This window comes from Myotis lucifugus, unplaced genomic scaffold (assembly GCF_000147115.1).
Source record: "Myotis lucifugus unplaced genomic scaffold, Myoluc2.0 scaffold_37, whole genome shotgun sequence".
Classification (NCBI taxonomy): Eukaryota; Metazoa; Chordata; class Mammalia; order Chiroptera; family Vespertilionidae; genus Myotis; species Myotis lucifugus.
Window position 1 is genome coordinate 2,235,135 of NW_005871085.1, and position 17,911 is coordinate 2,253,045.

General features: G+C 38.1%; 1 protein-coding gene across 17 annotated transcripts in view; it reads left to right on the forward strand.

Moving 5' to 3' along the window:
- The window catches only part of SCMH1 (Scm polycomb group protein homolog 1), a 109,277-nt gene that overhangs the window by 56,817 nt on the left and 34,549 nt on the right, over positions 1-17,911 (forward strand). For 15 of the 17 annotated variants that reach the window (XM_023752700.1, XM_023752705.1, XM_006087242.3 and 12 more), the window contains one exon: positions 3,783-4,026. The exons of the other annotated variants lie outside the window; for them this stretch is intronic. In XM_023752700.1, the coding sequence (XP_023608468.1) occupies positions 3,783-4,026 (244 nt within the window). The remainder of the gene's footprint in view (positions 1-3,782; positions 4,027-17,911) is intronic. 17 annotated transcript variants of the gene reach the window in all.

The window sequence follows — 17,911 nt, forward strand, 5'->3', positions numbered from 1 at the left end:
GATCCTGATAAAATATGCCCCAAAATGTTGAAAGTAAAAGAATATAAAAGATATACCAGGCAAATCATTATCAAAATAAAGCTGGTGTTGCCCTGGCCAGTGTGGCTCAGTTGGGTGTCATCCTGTGTTCAGAAAGGTTGCCAGTTTGATTACCAGTCAAGGCACTCTCCTGGTTGCAGGCTTGATCCCCAGTGGGGGGCATGCATAGGCAGCCAATCAAAGATGTTTCTCTCTCTCTCCTTCTCCCTTTCTCTATAAAAATCAATAAAAATATATATTTTTAAAAAGCTGGTGTTAACTATACTGAAATCAGACAAAGGAGACTTTGAGGCTAAAAAGCATTTAGAGGTCATTATCTAATGATTTTTTAAAAGTGCAGTTCAGCCATGGCCGGTGTTGCTCAGTGATTGGAGCATCGGTTCACACACCGAAGAATTTCAGGTTTGATTCCCCGTCAAGGGCAGAGGACATATACCTGCATTTCGGGTTCTCTTCTCAATCCTGGTCTGGGCTCATGCAGGAGGCAACCATTTGATGTCTCTGTCCCTTTTTCTCTCTCTCTCTTTCTCTCTACCCCCCTCCCTGCCTCCCTCCTTCTTCCCACTCTCTCTGAAAAGCAATGGGAAAAATCCTCTGGTGAGGATTAACAAAACAAAACCAAAAATAAGTACAGTTTACCACGAAAATGAAAGTTATAAATATGTATGCTCCTAAAGAACACAGCCTCAAAGTATATAAAGCAAAATTTGACAGAATTACATGGAAAAATTGGAAAATCCACAATCACTAGTGGCTAATTTAATACATATCTCTGAATAATTGATAAATTAAGCAGACAAAAAAATTGGCGTATCAGTCATCATAAGCTAATCTGAATTAAATTAGTTGATCAATTTGTAAAAATCAGTTACATTCTTAACAATTGGTTTGAAAATAAAAATTTAAAAAGATATAATTTATTATAGCAATAAAGTTACAATGCATCTAGAAAATGTTAGTAAAAAGCAAGAGTTTTTATAGAGTAAATTTAAAAATGTATATTAAAGAAGAAATCTATATTAAAGAATACTTAACCAATGGAAAATGCTATCATGTTCATAGATGGGAGGGTTCAATATTATATATACAAAAGTTACTTTTTCCCAAATTAATCTATAAATTCATTGGGATTCCAATCAAAATCCAAATAGGGTTTTTATGTGGAACTTGAAAAGCTGATTCTAAAATTTATACAAAAGGTGAAGAGAAGAGCCAGAGAACATATTCTAGGTGTACCGGTTAATAATGCAGATTTTTTTCAATAGCTGGAGTTACACATATGTTGATATATATGCAGTTTGATATGTATGCTATTTTGTATTGACAGCAAGCTTCAAAACTTCATATGTCAAATTTGCTGAAGGTGTTAACATCATAGATATTTTTACACTTAAAAATGTCGAATTTCGTGCCAAAAAAAAAGAGCATTTGCGGGAAGTTATAATTCATTATTTTAAAGAAAAGTGCTGCTGAAAGTTATCGTATACTTCAGGAAGCTTATGGTGAACATGCTCCATCTCAAGATACTTGTGAACGCTGGTTTAAATGCTTTAAAAGTGATGATTTCAATGTGAAAGACAAAGAACGTCCAGGTCAACCAAAAAAGTTTAAAGACCAACAATTACAAGCATTATTGGATGAAGATGCATGTCAAACTCAAAAACAATTTGCAGAAAGATTAAATGTTGCTCAGCAAACAATTTCCGATCATTTACAAGCAATGAGAAAGATTTTAAAAGAAGGAAAATGGGTGCCACATCAACTGAATAAAAGACAAATGGAAAACTGAAAAGTCATCAGTAAAATGTTGCTTCAACGGCACAAAAGAAAATCTTTTTTGCATCCAATTGTGATTGGCAATGAAAAGTGGATTTATGTTGAGAATCCCAAATGCACAAAATCATGGCTTGATCCAGGTCAACCATCAACATCGACTGCAAGGCCAAATCGCTTCGGAAAGAAGACAATGTCTGTGTTTGGTGGGATCAGGAAGGTGTGGTATTATGAGCTTCTAAAACCAGGTGAAACCGTTAATACTGATCGCTACCGACAACAAATAATCAATTTGAACCACACTTTGATCGTGAAACCACCAGAATGTTCCAGAAGACACAGCAAAGTAATTTTGCTTCATGATGACGCACCATCACACACTTCAAAACCAGTTAAAGACATGTTAAAAGATCTTGCCTGGAAAGTATTAACCCACCCGCTATCTTCACCAGACCTTGCTCCTTCAGATTACCACTTGTTCTGATCGATGGCACACGCACTTTCTGAGCAGCACTTCAAAACATACAAAGAAGTGGGAAATTGGGTCTCTGAATGATTTGCCTCAAAACAAGAAAAGTTCTATTGGGACGGTATCCACAAATTACCTAAAAGATACGGAAATGTGTAGCTAGCGATGGACATTACTTTGAATAAAGCACTTTTGATGTTTCTCTCGAAATTATCATGTTTTCTTTGATTACAAAATCTGAATTATTAACCGGTACAACTGGTATATGCATAGCCCACAGACACAGACAACAATGTGGTGAGGGCCAAAGAGCAAAGAGGGGGCAAGTGGGAGACATCTGCAATAGTGTCAACAATAAAAGTTAAAAAATAAACATAAAAAGATCAAGGAGAAAGAATAGCCAAAACAATATTGAAGAATGACAAAATAAGGGGATTTTTTTCTTCTAGATATCCATTTAATGAGACTGTTATTGGTGTAGGATCAAACAGTAAAGCCAAGGTAACAGAATAGAATGTACAACACTTCTTTGTGAACTTTATCTAAGCAATAACATTGTGAATTATCATGAAAGAGAGAGAGAGAGAGAGAGAGAGAGAGAAGAGAAGACAAGACTGCTAGAATATACAGTATTAAAACCACTTTGGAAGGCAATTTAGCAATATTTAATAAAGTAGAAGACGTGTATATTTATCCTATAATGCAGTTTTACTCCTAGGTATATATCCTAAAGAAACCTTCCCACATGTGTACAAAGGAACAAGTGCAAGAATGGTCATTAAAACTTTTGAACAGCCTGGCTGGTTTGGCTCAATGGATAGCGCATCAGTCTGCAGACTTAAGGGTCCCAGGTTCAATCCAGTTAAGGGCACATGCCTGGGTTTCGGGCTTGATCCCCAGTAGGGGGTGTGCAAGAGGCAGCCAATCAATGATTCTCTCTCATCATTGATGTTTCTATCTCTCCCTCTCCCTTCCTCTCTGAAATCAATAAAAATAAGAAAATATATTTTTTTTAAAAACCTTTGAACAGCTGGAAAAACCTTAAATGTCCATCAAAAGAATAAATAAATTGTGATATATACATATAATATCTTGGTTTATTAGCAGTTAAAATGAACTGGGTAAATTTCAAAAACATGTTGAACAAAAAAACAACTTATAGAATATGTACAGTTAATACTATTTATATAAAATTTAAAATATGTAAATGCATGTACATATTATGTACATGCATGGGGAGTGTGATAGGGGAAGGGCACAAAAGGGGGTTCAACTTTACCTGTTACATTTTACTTTCTTAAAAAATATTGAAGCAAAATGTCACAGTGTTAGGGTTACAAATATTTGGTATTTTTTGAAATTCATTTCAAGGAAGACTAAATCTTCATTTTAAATCTTACATAGCAGTCCCTTTTTAATCATCCAAATGAGGTAGCAGTCTTTTGGCGTACATAGCCTCTCTCTTTGTGTCTAGGTCTATATATTTCTGTTTCTCATCTAGGAACCACCATCGCCTTCCCACAACTTCTTCAAAATGGGAATGAAGCTAGAAGCTGTGGACAGGAAGAACCCTCATTTCATTTGCCCAGCCACTATAGGGGAGGTGCGGGGCTCAGAGGTGCTTGTCACTTTTGATGGGTGGCGAGGGGCCTTTGACTACTGGTGCCGCTTCGACTCCCGGGACATCTTCCCTGTAGGCTGGTGTTCCTTGACTGGAGACAACCTACAGCCTCCTGGCACTAAAGGTAAAGGCCCATCTTTGAGCTCTTGAAATCAGGACCCAAATTGATGATGGAGATTACCTAGATCTCTCATGGTTAGTGTTTCTGCACCAATAAACCTCACCATAGGCAGAGGTAAAAAAACAACAACACACAAAGTCTACCTGAGAGTAATTAGCAACAATAGGAATAAAATGTCAAATGAAAGTAGGCGTGGAAGCAGCAAGAAGAGAAGTGCCTTGGAAGTGGTAGTGGAGCCATTTTTGTTTACTTGAGACTAAAACAGGATAAGCCTTATTGATCCGGGCTATATTCAGTTAGGTTTATTTTCTCACTTTCTTGCCTAGAGAACTCTGTTATGTTGATCAATAACTCTCTTACAGCAGTTAGGCAGTTCTCAGGAGCCAGAAGAGCTGAGTCTTTGTGTCCAAGAATTGCTGGACATGCATTCCTTTCTGACTACACACCATGCTGATAAGCAACATGACTCACTATGTGGTTGCTGCCTGCCTCCAGAGGAATTTGCTGACTGTTTTCCTCTCCAATTCTGTGTATCTCTGGAGACCTTAGATTTTTAACAGAGATGACCAGGCTCAGAAGGTAGAGAAAGACCTTCCAATTGGCATTTTCATACCATGTCCTTCAGTCATCATTCCGGTGCCAGGTTGTTTCCTCCAACACTCCCTCCTTCCCCACCCCAGACCCTCAGTAGGTTCTGTAATGTAACTTTCAGAAATAGCAGAACTTCAGCCATCTCAGTGTCCTGGCTAAGGAGCAAGTGATACAATGTGGAAAAAATGTGGTTACTTAATTCATTTCACAAAACAAGATGTTTTTTGTATGTGTAAGCCTGTTCTCTCTCTAGTTGTACCGTCACTTCCTTCTTTTTTACCTTCTGGTCATTAGTGTGTAAATGTGAAAAAAATGGAAAGTAATGAGGTTGTTTCTTGCTTGCAGTAAGTAGGAAAAAATACCAATATTTAATATTCTTTTAAACACGTTATTTCATTTTATCTTCCTGGTAACTCTGAACTAGAAATAACTATTTTCAGATATATTTTATTTATGAGAAAAGCGAAGTTCAGAGGATTAAGTGACTTGATTTTGTTGATATCCCAGTCTAGAGGGGGAGGCCTTGGAGATCTTTCAGTAGGACCAGCTGTCAGGGCCGTCACTTTGAGCCATATTGCCTTCACACATCTCTCCTCTACTCTCCCCATTCTCCTCTGGGCTCTCCTTAAAGCTTCATTTGAGACTCTGGATTTTGGCTTCCAGATTCCTGATATGAAATAAGAAAGAAGCAGTGTCAGAGCATTGAACTTGGGTCTAATCCCAACGAGGATTAGAGCGAATCATTCCAAAATGTGAGAGGTTGAACTAGATCGGGTGGGTAATGTCCAGTCTGCACTTGGGCCGTATAAGGCCCGCAAAATCATTTGGTCTGGCCCTGCCAAGGCAACCCCAGGCGGGACTCGAAATTCAATAAATCTAGGAGCTTTTTTCATAGCAACATAAATTTAAATTAAGTGAATTATATTAATCAAATAATGTTATAAATATCCAAATGGCCCTTGATAGAAAAAAGGTCCCCTACCCCTGAACTAGATGATCCCTAAGGGCCCCTCCATCCCTGTAATGCTGTATAGTTTTCTGATCTTGGGAATGAGTAACAGTGACGCCTGTGACCGTCTCCTACTTGATTTCAGATCCCTCACCTCATCTACCACCTAGTTCTGCCCTCTACTCATATAGGGCTCTGCCCCTCTAAGAGGACTCCTGCATGCCAGCTGTTTCTCCTTTGCTAAGCCAGATCCTTTTTAGCTCCTAAACTCCTGGGGCCAAGCCAACCTTGATGGATAGCAAATACCAAGTTTGCAACTAATCCAGGGTATTTGGTTATAAAAGGCAGAACCTTTTTTATTTTCTTAGCTCATCACTTTTTGTTTCTGTGACTTAAAATTGAAAACAGAGCTATGCATTACTTTTTAAATTTAAGAAACCAAATACAAAGTTCAGTGCATTTGGCATAGTCATTAATGCTAATTAGGCCTTTAGCTCTCATAATAATCCACTTAACATCCCTTGCTCTGATTTCAAGCTGGGCAAGCCAGTTTCATATTTTAGTTTAGCTTCCTAAGTGATTTTACAACAGTAAGAGAACATGAGATGCAAGCTACTTCATACTTACATTTTTATTATAAATCTATCGCATTCTGGATTATACATCAGACTTTTGTGACTTCATATAGTGTAAGCTGGGTCTGGCTGCTCTCTGTATGCTGTCACAAATGTAGGAGTCCAATAGAAGTGCTGAGCATACCTGTTGGAGTAGATGGTCAGCCAGGCCTCGATTACCCTTCAGTCTACCCTTTTTACCTGTGGCATTGTACAGAGAGAAAACTAAATCTGACTCATGGCTGTGGTTGATGTGCAGGAGTATTACCCTGGTCTGGAGAGTTAAGAATTTGATGCTTAAAAACAAATGTCAGAATGTGTCTTCCTTTTTTTCCTGTGATGAAACATATAAAAAGTGTTTCCCTTATATTATGGATGGTCTCTTCCTGTTGTAAAACTACATAAAAACACACACACACTTTAACACTTTGGAATTCTGGGTCAGAAAGAGGGTTAGTTAAACCATAATCCAAATCTACGCAAGAAAAAACAAAGGTAGAGGCAAGAATAACACAACCAGGGCTAACCTGTAGGTTCCAGCACATAGGTTAACTGATGGACTGTCTGATTTTCCTCAGCCAGCCAGCCATTCAAGTTCTAACAAGTCAAGTTCTAATAAGTCACGACTAAGGGCTGGTCATTGGATCATTTGATGGGGATTCTGCCTTTAGAGTTTGCAGTTTTGTGAGCATCTAGACAGAGAATTGCAACTTTATGGTAATAAAGTTCAAAAGGGCCCCTAAACCTAAATTGAAGGATTGGAAGTTGAAGGTTAGGGAAGGCTTCCAAATGAAGTATCTAAACTGAAACCTGAAGAATGGAGAGGGAAAGAAAGAGTTCTAGCTAGCAGAGGGAACAGATGAGTGGAGGCCTGAGGGTTTTTTTTAAATGCAATTGAAGAACTCAAAAAAGTTTAAATGACTAGCTTGTAGGGTGTAAGGAGGGGAGTGGAAAGAGATAAGCCTGGGGAGGAAGGCACAGGAAATGCACAGCTTCCCTTTATATCATTTTAAGAATCTAGGTCTTGACCCCAAGAACAATGAGAGCCATTGAATGGGCTTTAATTAGTGGAATTGCAGGTCAAATTTGTGTTTTAGAAGAACCATTCTTGTAGCAGTGAAATGATGGGTGGCTTCCAGAAGCTGAAGGCAGAGATCTGAGTTAACAGGCTGTTCTAGTATTCCAGGTGAGAGAGAGAATTGAGGCAGTGGCATTGTGGTGACATGGATAAGATTGAGGGACATCTTCTTTGAATAAAGAAGCCAAAATGTGAGCTCTTAAAGTTTATTTTAATACCCATCATAACTATTTACTTAGCAAGTAGCTACCACTGTAACGTGTAAAATAATGTTAGTTTTTCAATATAAGCATTAATATGGGAGCTAAAATTCTTCTTTCTGCTATGTCTAGGAAGTTAGGATTTATTTCTACCTGCATCCTTATTAAATGAAACTAGTTTACTAACTTCATATTTATATTCCTAGCATTTGGGACATGGTTATTCAATAATAATTGCTAAGTGAAATATACAATGCTATATTTTCTGATTTCATTTCTATTCATTATCACCTAAAGCTAATATTCACTTAATTATAAAAGTGAGAATGCTACTGCAGTTTTAATAACAGATTAAATTATTTAAACTAATGCTTTATTTTTCAAATGATGGAAACCTTATAGCCAAAAATAAGAGTGGCAAGGGGCACTCATATCAGAGAAGCTCATCTCCAAGCCCACATTCACCCACCTCTCTGTCACTAAACATTTGTGCACCTCTACACCTGGACTGTCCCCTTCCCTTCCACCCAACTGCTTTTTCTACTAGGCCACAGCAAGCAGGACAGTGTCCTGTCTACAGGAAACTCTGGCACCCAATATTCCCCTCTTGTCTCCTGAGAAGATGTGTTTCACTAACCATGTGAGAAAAAGTGTGGGCACATTGGGTAATAAGTGAAATAAATTCTTTGGTGCTTTAATAAGGGCAGCCACTTGGCTACTTTTCCTTTTACCCTCTCAGATATATTAGTTCCAGGCCCTCCCTCCCCCCCCCCACACACACATACACACACACTAATATCTCTGTCCTTATTTCCGTTCTGGCCTTGTACTCTAACCACATCTGGAAACTCTGGCCTTTATTCATCTATCCAACAATTGTAGTGCAACCTTGTGTTAGCAGTGTTAGGCTCAGTGTAAGTGATAAAGTGCCTCCTTTCCAGATAGATTGAGTGATTTAAATAAAAAATGGGTGTGCAAATACATAGCACCATGTAGCACATAGTGGATGTCTACTATATGTTAGTTTTATCTGAATTAGGATGCCTAGACATCCTAGGACCGTGGTCGGCAAACTGTGGCTTGCGAGCCACATGCGACTCTTTGGCCCCCTGAGTGTGGCTCTTCCACAAAATACCACAGTGGGCACGCACATACAGTGCGATTGAAACTTCATGGCCCATGCGCAGAAGTCGGTTTTTGGCCTGAGCGAGTCTATTTTGAAGAAGTACTGTTGATATTTGGCTCTGTTGACTAATGAGTTTGCCGACCACTGTCCTAGGAAAAGGGAACTACCCACACAGAGGCATTTTAAGTACTCTATTTTGGTCAGGAAAAATATATGAGATGAGGTTTGTACAGTGAACCAGAACTCCCATAACTGGTTTTCTCTTATTGTATGCTTGTTGTACACAAATAGAAATAGGAATATGAGAAATTAAAATGAGTGGCACTAGATTATGAAACAGGCAATCTGGGTTCTCTTACTGATTCTAATTATATCTTCCCAAGGGACAGAAAAATCCTGTTCCATGCCTCCCTTCCAGCTTTCCTAAGCTGACCTTTTAGGGTTTACAGTTCTCTTTCCTGCCTTCACTAACAACAGATACTGAGAATGTAGCAATTTTTTGGCATTGTGTAACAAACAATTGACATCTCTCAACTTCCTGGAATAGCGAGGAGTAACTTAGGCAGTTCATATATTTGACCTACCACACCTGCTGCTTTCTTGGGAATACTTAGATCCATGTAGTTTTCTTTGACAAGCTCTTATTATAACACCAACTTTTCGCCAGTACCAATACACATCAACTTGCAAAGTCCTCCATTTTAAATAAGTGTATGATTTTTTAGGAAATATCCTATATAATAAAAGCCTAATATGCTAAGTGTCTGGTCGTTCGGCCGTCAGTTCAACCAATCAAAGTGTAATATGCTAATGATATGGTAAGGCCGCTCAACTGCTTGCTATGTTGTGCACTGACCACCAGGGGTTAGACACTCTGACCTGTAGGTTAGCTTGCTGCTGGAGTCCAGCCGATAGGGACTGAGCAAAACAGGCTGGACACGCCCTGCAGCCCTCCTGCAGTCCCTCTCCGGCTGGCCAACCTCCCACATCCCTCCCCAGGCCCCATCATGCACCGGTGGGGTCCCCCTTCCTGGCCTGTGCCCTCTCGCAATACGGGACCCCTCGGGGGATGTTGGAGAGCTGGTTTCGGCCCGATCCCGCAGGCCAGGCCAAGGAACCCCACTGGTGCATGAATTCATGCACTGGGCCTCTAGTTACAGTTATAAATGAGAATTTCTGTGTATCAATAATGACTAGAAGAAAAACAAAACAAATATTCATGTATATCAAGAAGATGAGGGAAACTTGGCAAACCCTTAAAGCAAAGAAAAACAAGATTATAAGGGTGGGTGATTTGGCAAAAAGGCAGGAGTTGGTAAGATTTTAAGATTCATTGTCTTATGCTACAGAAAGCTGACTGTGTTCATTTGACTGTGGCTGATTAGCAGGTGCTTCCTCACAATGTGCTTTCATGCCACCTCCCTGAGTAGCTTAGGCATCTGAGAAGACATAGCCCTCCACTTGCTAAAATTGCTCTTGAATCCTCTTAGCTATTGCCCTAGACAGCTAAAGTCAGTCACTCCTTTGAGTTTCAGTAATTTGAGGTTTTTGAAGTTGGCTTATGGCCCCATCATGCATGGTTTTATTATCCTTCTGTTTTTCCCCAGTCTGTATAGATTTATCAGCCTAAGAAGACCCCAGGAAAACACGAAATGTCTTTATAATTGCAGAGGTGCTCTATTTATGCCGTAGGAATAAGGGTCAAGAGGGAAAGAAGGAGCTAGATGTAGAGAACTGCAAGTGTTAACTGAGTTAGATAGGAGCAGAAGGTAACCCATGCTTTATTAAATGAACTGGAATTTAAGGGAATGGAGTTTCAGCCTTGGCAACAGCCCAGCTGGCAGCACATAGCTGAACCCAGCCAAGTTGAGCAAAGCTAATAAAGAACACATCCTCTAAATTACTATGCCAAGACCAATGATACACTGCTGTGAATGAAAACAAGATCCCAGGCCAGAAACTGATAAACTAAATGGGTTTCCCCATGTTCTTTTTTTCTTTTCCATGGTTTATGTTCTGTGTTGTGCTGTGTTGTGCAGATACAGATACACACACACACACACACACACACACACACACAAGCTGGGCTTACTTACATTTTATGAATCTGTTTCCAGTTCCATATACAGTATTCATGCTGCAGAGAGGAGAGATCTGATAATGAATTCTTTTGGACAACTAAAATTCCTAACTAAGGATTATTGGAGAAACCTAGAAATCAGCAATACCCTGATGTCCTTCATTATTATAAATTAGACATGTTTGGTTCTTTATCTTCCTTTCTTTACTCGATATATTCTTGTTTTGTAATTGCTTTCAGGGTAATATAGTGGAAAGAGCATGGACTTTGGAGACCAAAAAATCCAGATTCAAATCCTAGCGTTAGCTATGTGTTCTTTGGCAAGTCTTTTGACCTCTGGAGTTCAGTTTTATCTTTCTAATATCCAAGTGTAATGATTGTCTCGGAAAAAAGAACTTGTTTGATTATTTTTTTAAATATATTTATTAAATTTATTGGGGTGGAACTTACAGGTTTCAGTTGTGGGTTTCTATGTTACAAGATCTGTATATTGCACCATGTGCCCACCATCCAAAATCAAATCTTCTCTGTCACCATATATTAGGACCCCCTTCACTCCCACCCCCTTCCCTCTGGCAACCACCACTATTGATTGTTTGAGTTGGCACTTGCAAGCTAAAGTGCCACTTTTTTTCATGGAACATCATCTTTACTTAAAAAAACAACTGACTTGGATATTTGGCAGACACTTTCTCCAAAATTAAGTGAGCTGGGCACTTCAAGGAAGACAACCTATAAATATTTGTTGTGAATGATAAATTTAAACTTTCAGGCAAAAATTACAATTTTGGAAAACTTCTGTCTACCAACATAAGCTTAACATCTTCCCAATATGTAAAGTTTTCAGCGTCACCCTTTACTATGTTATATCCCATCTAGAAGTTATTTTGATTAAGATTCAGCCAGTTTTAATTAATATTAAATATGAGATTTCAGGAAGGTAAAAAGCCATAGAATGTTGGAATCTCGGGGTCAGAAGTCATCAAATTCAACCTCCTACCTAACTCAGGACTCACCTTAAGATCATCCCCTAAAAAAAACATCTATCCCTCAAATTCTTCCAGAGCCAGGGAGATTATAACCTCTCAAAGGAGCACCTTCCTTCTGCTTATGATAGCCTTAATGGCTAAAAATGTTCTTTTTCTTTTTTTATTTTGAGCTGAAATCTGCTTTCCCCCAGTATCTTTCCATTGGCTCAAATTTTGTTTTTGTCTTTTAATTGTTTTAAATATATTTTTATTGAAAGGAGAGAGAGAGAGAGAGAATGAGAATGAGAATGAATGAGAATGAATCATTGATCAGCTGCCTCCTGCACGCTCCCCACTGGGGATTGAGCCCACCGTCTGGGCATGTGCCCTTGACTGGAATCAAACCCGGGACCCTTCAGTCCTCAGGCCGATGCTCTATCCACTGAGCCAAAACCAGCTAGAGCTCTTTTGATTCTTTATTGATTGTTAGAGAGGAAGGGAGAGAAAGAAAGAGAAACACAGATTTGAGAGTGAAACATTGATCTACTACCTCCTGTATGCCCCCTACTGTGGATGGAGCTGGCAATCCAGGCATGTGCCCTGACCTGGAATCCAACCGGCAAACTTTTAGTGCTCAGGAAAACACCCAGCCAGGGCTCAAATTCGTTTCTTGTTTCATATGAAACCTTTTTAGATAGCTCTTGGTACTCTTGTTCCTCCAGATCTTTTTTCTTTAGATATTTCTGAGATTGGATCATTTATAAGCTCCTCGTCAGCTTGGACTCTCTTCTTGATCCATGTCAATTTAGTGTTGTGCCTAGAGTGAACTCTGCACATCAGCAATGGCCTAACTAGTGTAGAATGGAGAGGCACTCTCACTTCCCTTAGAAGGGAATTATACTGTGACCTACCTGTTGAAGATAAGGGTCATATTTTTTCTGTTTATATTCTCAATGGTCACAGTACATGCTTAATGTTACCCCTTATTTAGTCTCAGCACAAGTTGAACTTCTGGACATAATGGCTATGTTAGGTAAGGGGATTTTCTGGTAGTTTTTGTATTTTGCTACTTAGGGGTAGGAATGGTAATTCACAAGATTTGAAAAGTGCTTTTATAATCTCTTTTATCATAATACCCAGGTAGTGATAAACCAAGTATTTTCCTCAGTAAAAGGTTTCATCAAATAAGAGGATCCTCCCTCTTTCCCCATAACTTTTCTTCATTAAAATCAGTAGCAATTATATAGCACCTGATCTATAGAAACATGGAAGCCTACCTTAGGGATGAATACAGTTACATTCACATAGTCAATAATTGCAGTACAGCCAGTCTTATTAGAACTTTCCATTGAAAAGAATTTAGGTCATAAAATATGTTAAACGTCATAATAACCCATAATTCAAAGAAGTTAAGTGATTTTCAAGGACCTGAACCCAGCTCCATGGGTTTCTGACTTCAGAATTCATGTTCTTTCTGCTGTAACACACTTCACTTTTCTATGCCTCAAAGAAAGTTTAGAGATAACCATTAGGTAAATAAGTCTGAGATAATTGTGAGGAATATTGAGTAAGATAATGAATGTTAAAGTACTTTGAGAATTGTGAAATGTGATTCTTATGGGAAGAGTTTCCATCAGTGATTTTGGAAATGCATAGTGAAATCTACCAGAAATTCCAGGGCCCTTTTTTACCTGGCAGGATTGGGATGAGTTTGAAATGTGTATTGCAAGTAGAATGAGAAGGATCAAGAGTGGGAGATAGTACATCTGGACAAGAGAAGTCAGTCAGTTTTTTAAGCCAGTCACTACCAGCTGTTCAGCCATAGAAAATATAATACTATAGCTCTCACAGAGAAAGGCATTCATAACTGAGGAAGGCCACCTGTATATGTGGGTGTACAACCAACTATGCCAATTGAGATATTCCTAGGAAATTTAATTTTCATGGAAATAAAAGGGATTGGAAAAGCCATCTAGGGGCACTAGGTAGGACCCCCTACCTCACCTCAGGATATTTTGAGTATGTGCAAGTTTCTCTGTCCTTTGTTACACTCCTGGTATAGCTACTGGTAGTCTGTCTGCTTTATAACACCTGGAAGTCTATTTGGATATGGGGCTTATGGCGCCTCTTATTAGTTACATGTACTTTTTAGTGACAGTGCATCACCACACTTTTTTCGTGTGTGTGTGTGTGTGTGTGTGTGTGTGTGTAGAATTATGTTAACATAACATAAATAAAATAAAATAATATTATCAACTTAACTGACTTGGCAAGAGCTAACCCACAATGGCATCAAAACAAAAAAGAAGTATTAAATTTTTTTAGCTCCACATTAATATTGATAATATAGATTATCTTTATTAAGAGTTACCCAGAAGTAAAGTTCAAAATAATACCATACAAATTGAATAGGTGAAAAGAGGGAAAGTTGGGGAAGGCTTTTGCAGATTTGCTGAAGGATGCCTAGACTATCAAGTACAAAGCACAAGCTAAGGGAAAAAATGATTCTGAAATTCGAAACACAGGGCATATATCAGAAAATTAAAGTCAGACAAAGAATAATATAATAAGCAGTGCCTGCTCAGAGAGACTTACCAGAAAGAAATCAGTGAAGTGTTTTAACCATCAGAGTGGGTATTTTATTGTGTTTGTGTTTTAGACAGATTCTTATGATCTGATAGGTAAGGGCTACAGATAATTATTAATTAAATAAAAATACTATTAAAATTAATTTTTTATGTTTCTTTTTACTTTTTTAAATGTGACCACTAGAAAATTTTAATGAAGTATTCAGATATGGCTCAAATTATATTTCTCTAGAGAATCTGTGATAAAGCTAGCTTGAACAGTGAAAGAATTTAGCAATGTAACAAGGTATATAGCTAATATGCACAACTCAATAGCTGTCACATACACAAACAATAATAGCCAGATGAAGGATGTAACGGAAGAAAAAACCCTGTTTATGATCATATCAAGATGAAATATTTAGATTTTTGTATATTGAATTGTATTTCATGACCTTTCAAATTTTTTTTAATGTAATAGATTTTATAGATGGGAGGGGGTGCAGTTTATGTAAAAAAATATTGTTATGTGCAAATACTATGTTTGTAGCTTTTATTTCTTTTTCTTATTATGTTGGCTTCCAATGCAATGTTGAATAGAAGTGGTAATAGTGGGTATTTTTTTGTTTTGTTCCATAATTCAGTAAAGAAAGTCTTCAATATTTCACCATTCACTTTGCTCTTGGCTATAGATTTTTTTTATAGATGCCCTTTTCTATAAAGAAATTTCCTTTTATTCCTAGTTTGCTGATAATTTTTATCATAAATGGGTGTTGAATTTTGTCAAAAGCTTTTTTGGCATTTATTGAGATAATATGTTTTCTTCTTTATTTTGTTACTGTAGTGAGTTCATTTTTTTTTCCTATTATTAAACACCTTTGTATTCCTGGGATAAACCCCACTTTGTCCTTTAGTATATTGCTGTATTCAAGTTGCTAATATTTTGTTAAAGATTTTGAATCTATGATCATAAGGATATTAGTCTGTAGCTTTATTTTCTTGTAATATCTTTGTCATGTTTTGATACCAGGGTTAAGTTGGCCTCATAAAATGAGTTGGGTAGCATTACCTCTTCCTCTGTCTAAAGAGGTTTTGTACAATTTGTTAAGATTTCTTCTTTAAACGTTTGCTAGAATTCACCAGTGAAGCCATCTGTGCCTGGGATTTTATATGCAGAAAGGTTTTTAATTGCAATTTCAATTTGTAAATTATTTATAGAGCTTTTCATATTCTGTTTTTTATATCCATTTACTATTTAGTTTTCTTTTTTCTTTTTTTTCTTGATTAAGGTATTACATATGTGTCCTTATCCCCCCATTGCCCCACCCACCCACCCACGCCCACTCATGCCCTCAACCCCTCTGTGTCCATTGGTTAGGCTTATATGTATGCATACAAGTCCTTTGGTTGATCTCTCCCCCTTACCCCCACCATCCCCTACCTTCCCTCTGAGGTTTGACAGTCTGATTGATGCTTCTCTGTCTTTGGATCTGTTTTTGTTCATCAGTTTATGTTGTTCATTATATTCCACAAACGAGTGAGATCATGTGATATTTATCTTTCTCTGACTGACTTATTTCACTTAGCATAATGCTCTCCAGGTCCATCCAAGCTGTTGCAAATGGTAGGAGTTCCTTCCTTTTAACAGCAGCGTAGTATTCCATTGTGTAGATGTACCACAGTTTTTTAATCCATTCATTTGCTGATGAGCACTTAGGCTGTTTCCAAATCTTAGCTATTGTAAATTGTGCTGCTATGAACATAGGGTACATGTATCCTTTCTGATTCGTGTTTCTAGTTTCTTGGGATATGTTCCTAGAAGTGGGATCACTGGGTCAAATGGGAGTTCCATTTTTAGTTTTTTGAGGAAACTCCATACTGTTCTCCACATTGTCTGCACCAGTCTGCATTCCCACCAACAGTGCATGAGGGTTCCTTTTTCTCCGCATCCTCGCCAGCACTTGTTCGTTTGTTGATTTGTTAATGATAGCCATTCTGACAGGTGTGAGATGGTACCTCATTGTCGTTTTGATTTGCATCTCTCGGATGATTAGTGACTTTGAGCATGTTTTCATATGTCTCTTGGCCTTCCTTATGTCCTCTTTCGAAAAGTATCTATTTAGGTCTGTTGTCCATATTTTTGATTGGGTTGTTTATCTTCCTTTTGTTAAGTTGTATGAGTTCCCTGTAAATGTTGGAGATTAAACCCTTAATGAAGATAAAATTGGCAAATATGTCCTCCCATGCAGTGTACTTTCTTGTTTTGTTGATGGTTTCTTTTGCTGTACAAAAACTTTTTATTTTGATGTAGTCCCATTTGTTTATTTTCTCTTTAGTTTCCATTGCCCTAGGAGCTGTTATCGGTGAAGATATTGCTTCAGCATACTAATATGTCTGAGATTTTGCTGCCTGTGGATTCCTCTAAGATTTTTTTATGGTTTCCTGTCTTACATTGAAGTCCTTTATCCATTTTGAGTTTATTTTTGTGTATAGTGTAAGTTGGTGGTCTAGTTTCATTTTTTTGCATGTATCTGTCCAATTTTCCTAACACCATTTGAAGATACTGTCTTGACTCCATTGTATGCTCTTGCCTCCTTTGTCAAATATTAATTGAGCATAGTGGTTTGGGTCGATTTCTTGGTTCTCTATTTCTATTCCATTGGTCTATATGTCTATTCTAGTGCCAGTACCAAGCAGTTTTGAGAACAGTGGCTTTGTAATACAGCTTGATATCTGGTATTGAGATCCCTCCTACTTTGTCCTTCTTTTCAGGGTTGCTACAGCTATTCAGGGTCTTTTTTTATTCCAGATGAATTTTTGGAGAGTTTGTTCTAGGTCTGTGAAATATGCCATTGGCATTTTAATGGGGAGTGCATTGAATCTATAGATTGCTTTGGGTAGTACGGACATTTTAATGATGTTGATTCTACCAGTCTATGAACACGGTATGTTCTTCCATCTGTTTATGTCTTCCTCTATCTCTTTTTTCAACGTCCTGTAGTTTTCTGAGTACAGGTCTTTTACCTCCTTAGTTAAGTTTATTCCTAGGTACCTTAATTTTTTTGGTGCAGTGGTAAATGGGATTGTTTCTTTAATCTCTCTGTAAGTTCACTATTGGTGTATAAAAATGCCATAGATTTCTTGGCGTTAATTTTGTATCCTGCTACATTGCCGAATTCATTTATTAAGTCTAATAATTTTTTGATGGAGTCTTTAGGGTTTTCTATGTACAGTATCATGTCATCTGTGAATAATGACAGTTTTACATCTTCTTTTCTAATTTGGATACCTTTTATTTCTTCTTCTTGTCTAATTGCTATGGCTAGCACTTCCAGTACTATTTCGAACAGGCGTGGTGAAAGTGGGCATCCCTGTCTTGTTCCTGTTCTTAGGTGAAATGGTTTTAGTTTTGGCCCATTGAGTATGATGTTGGCTGTAAGTTTGTGGTATAAAGCTTTTATTATGTTGAGGCATGATCCCTCTATTCCCACTTTGCTGAGGGTTTTTATCAAGAAAGGGTGTTGGAGCCCTAGTTGGTTTGGCTCAGTGGATAGAGCGTCGGACTGTGGACTGAAGGGTCCCAGGTTCGATTCCAGTCAAGGGCATATGCCCCGGTTGCAGGCTTGATCCCCAGTTGGGGGCATGCAGGAGGCACCCGATCAATGATTCTCTCTCATCATTGATGTTTCTATCTCTCTCTCCTCTCCCTTCCTCT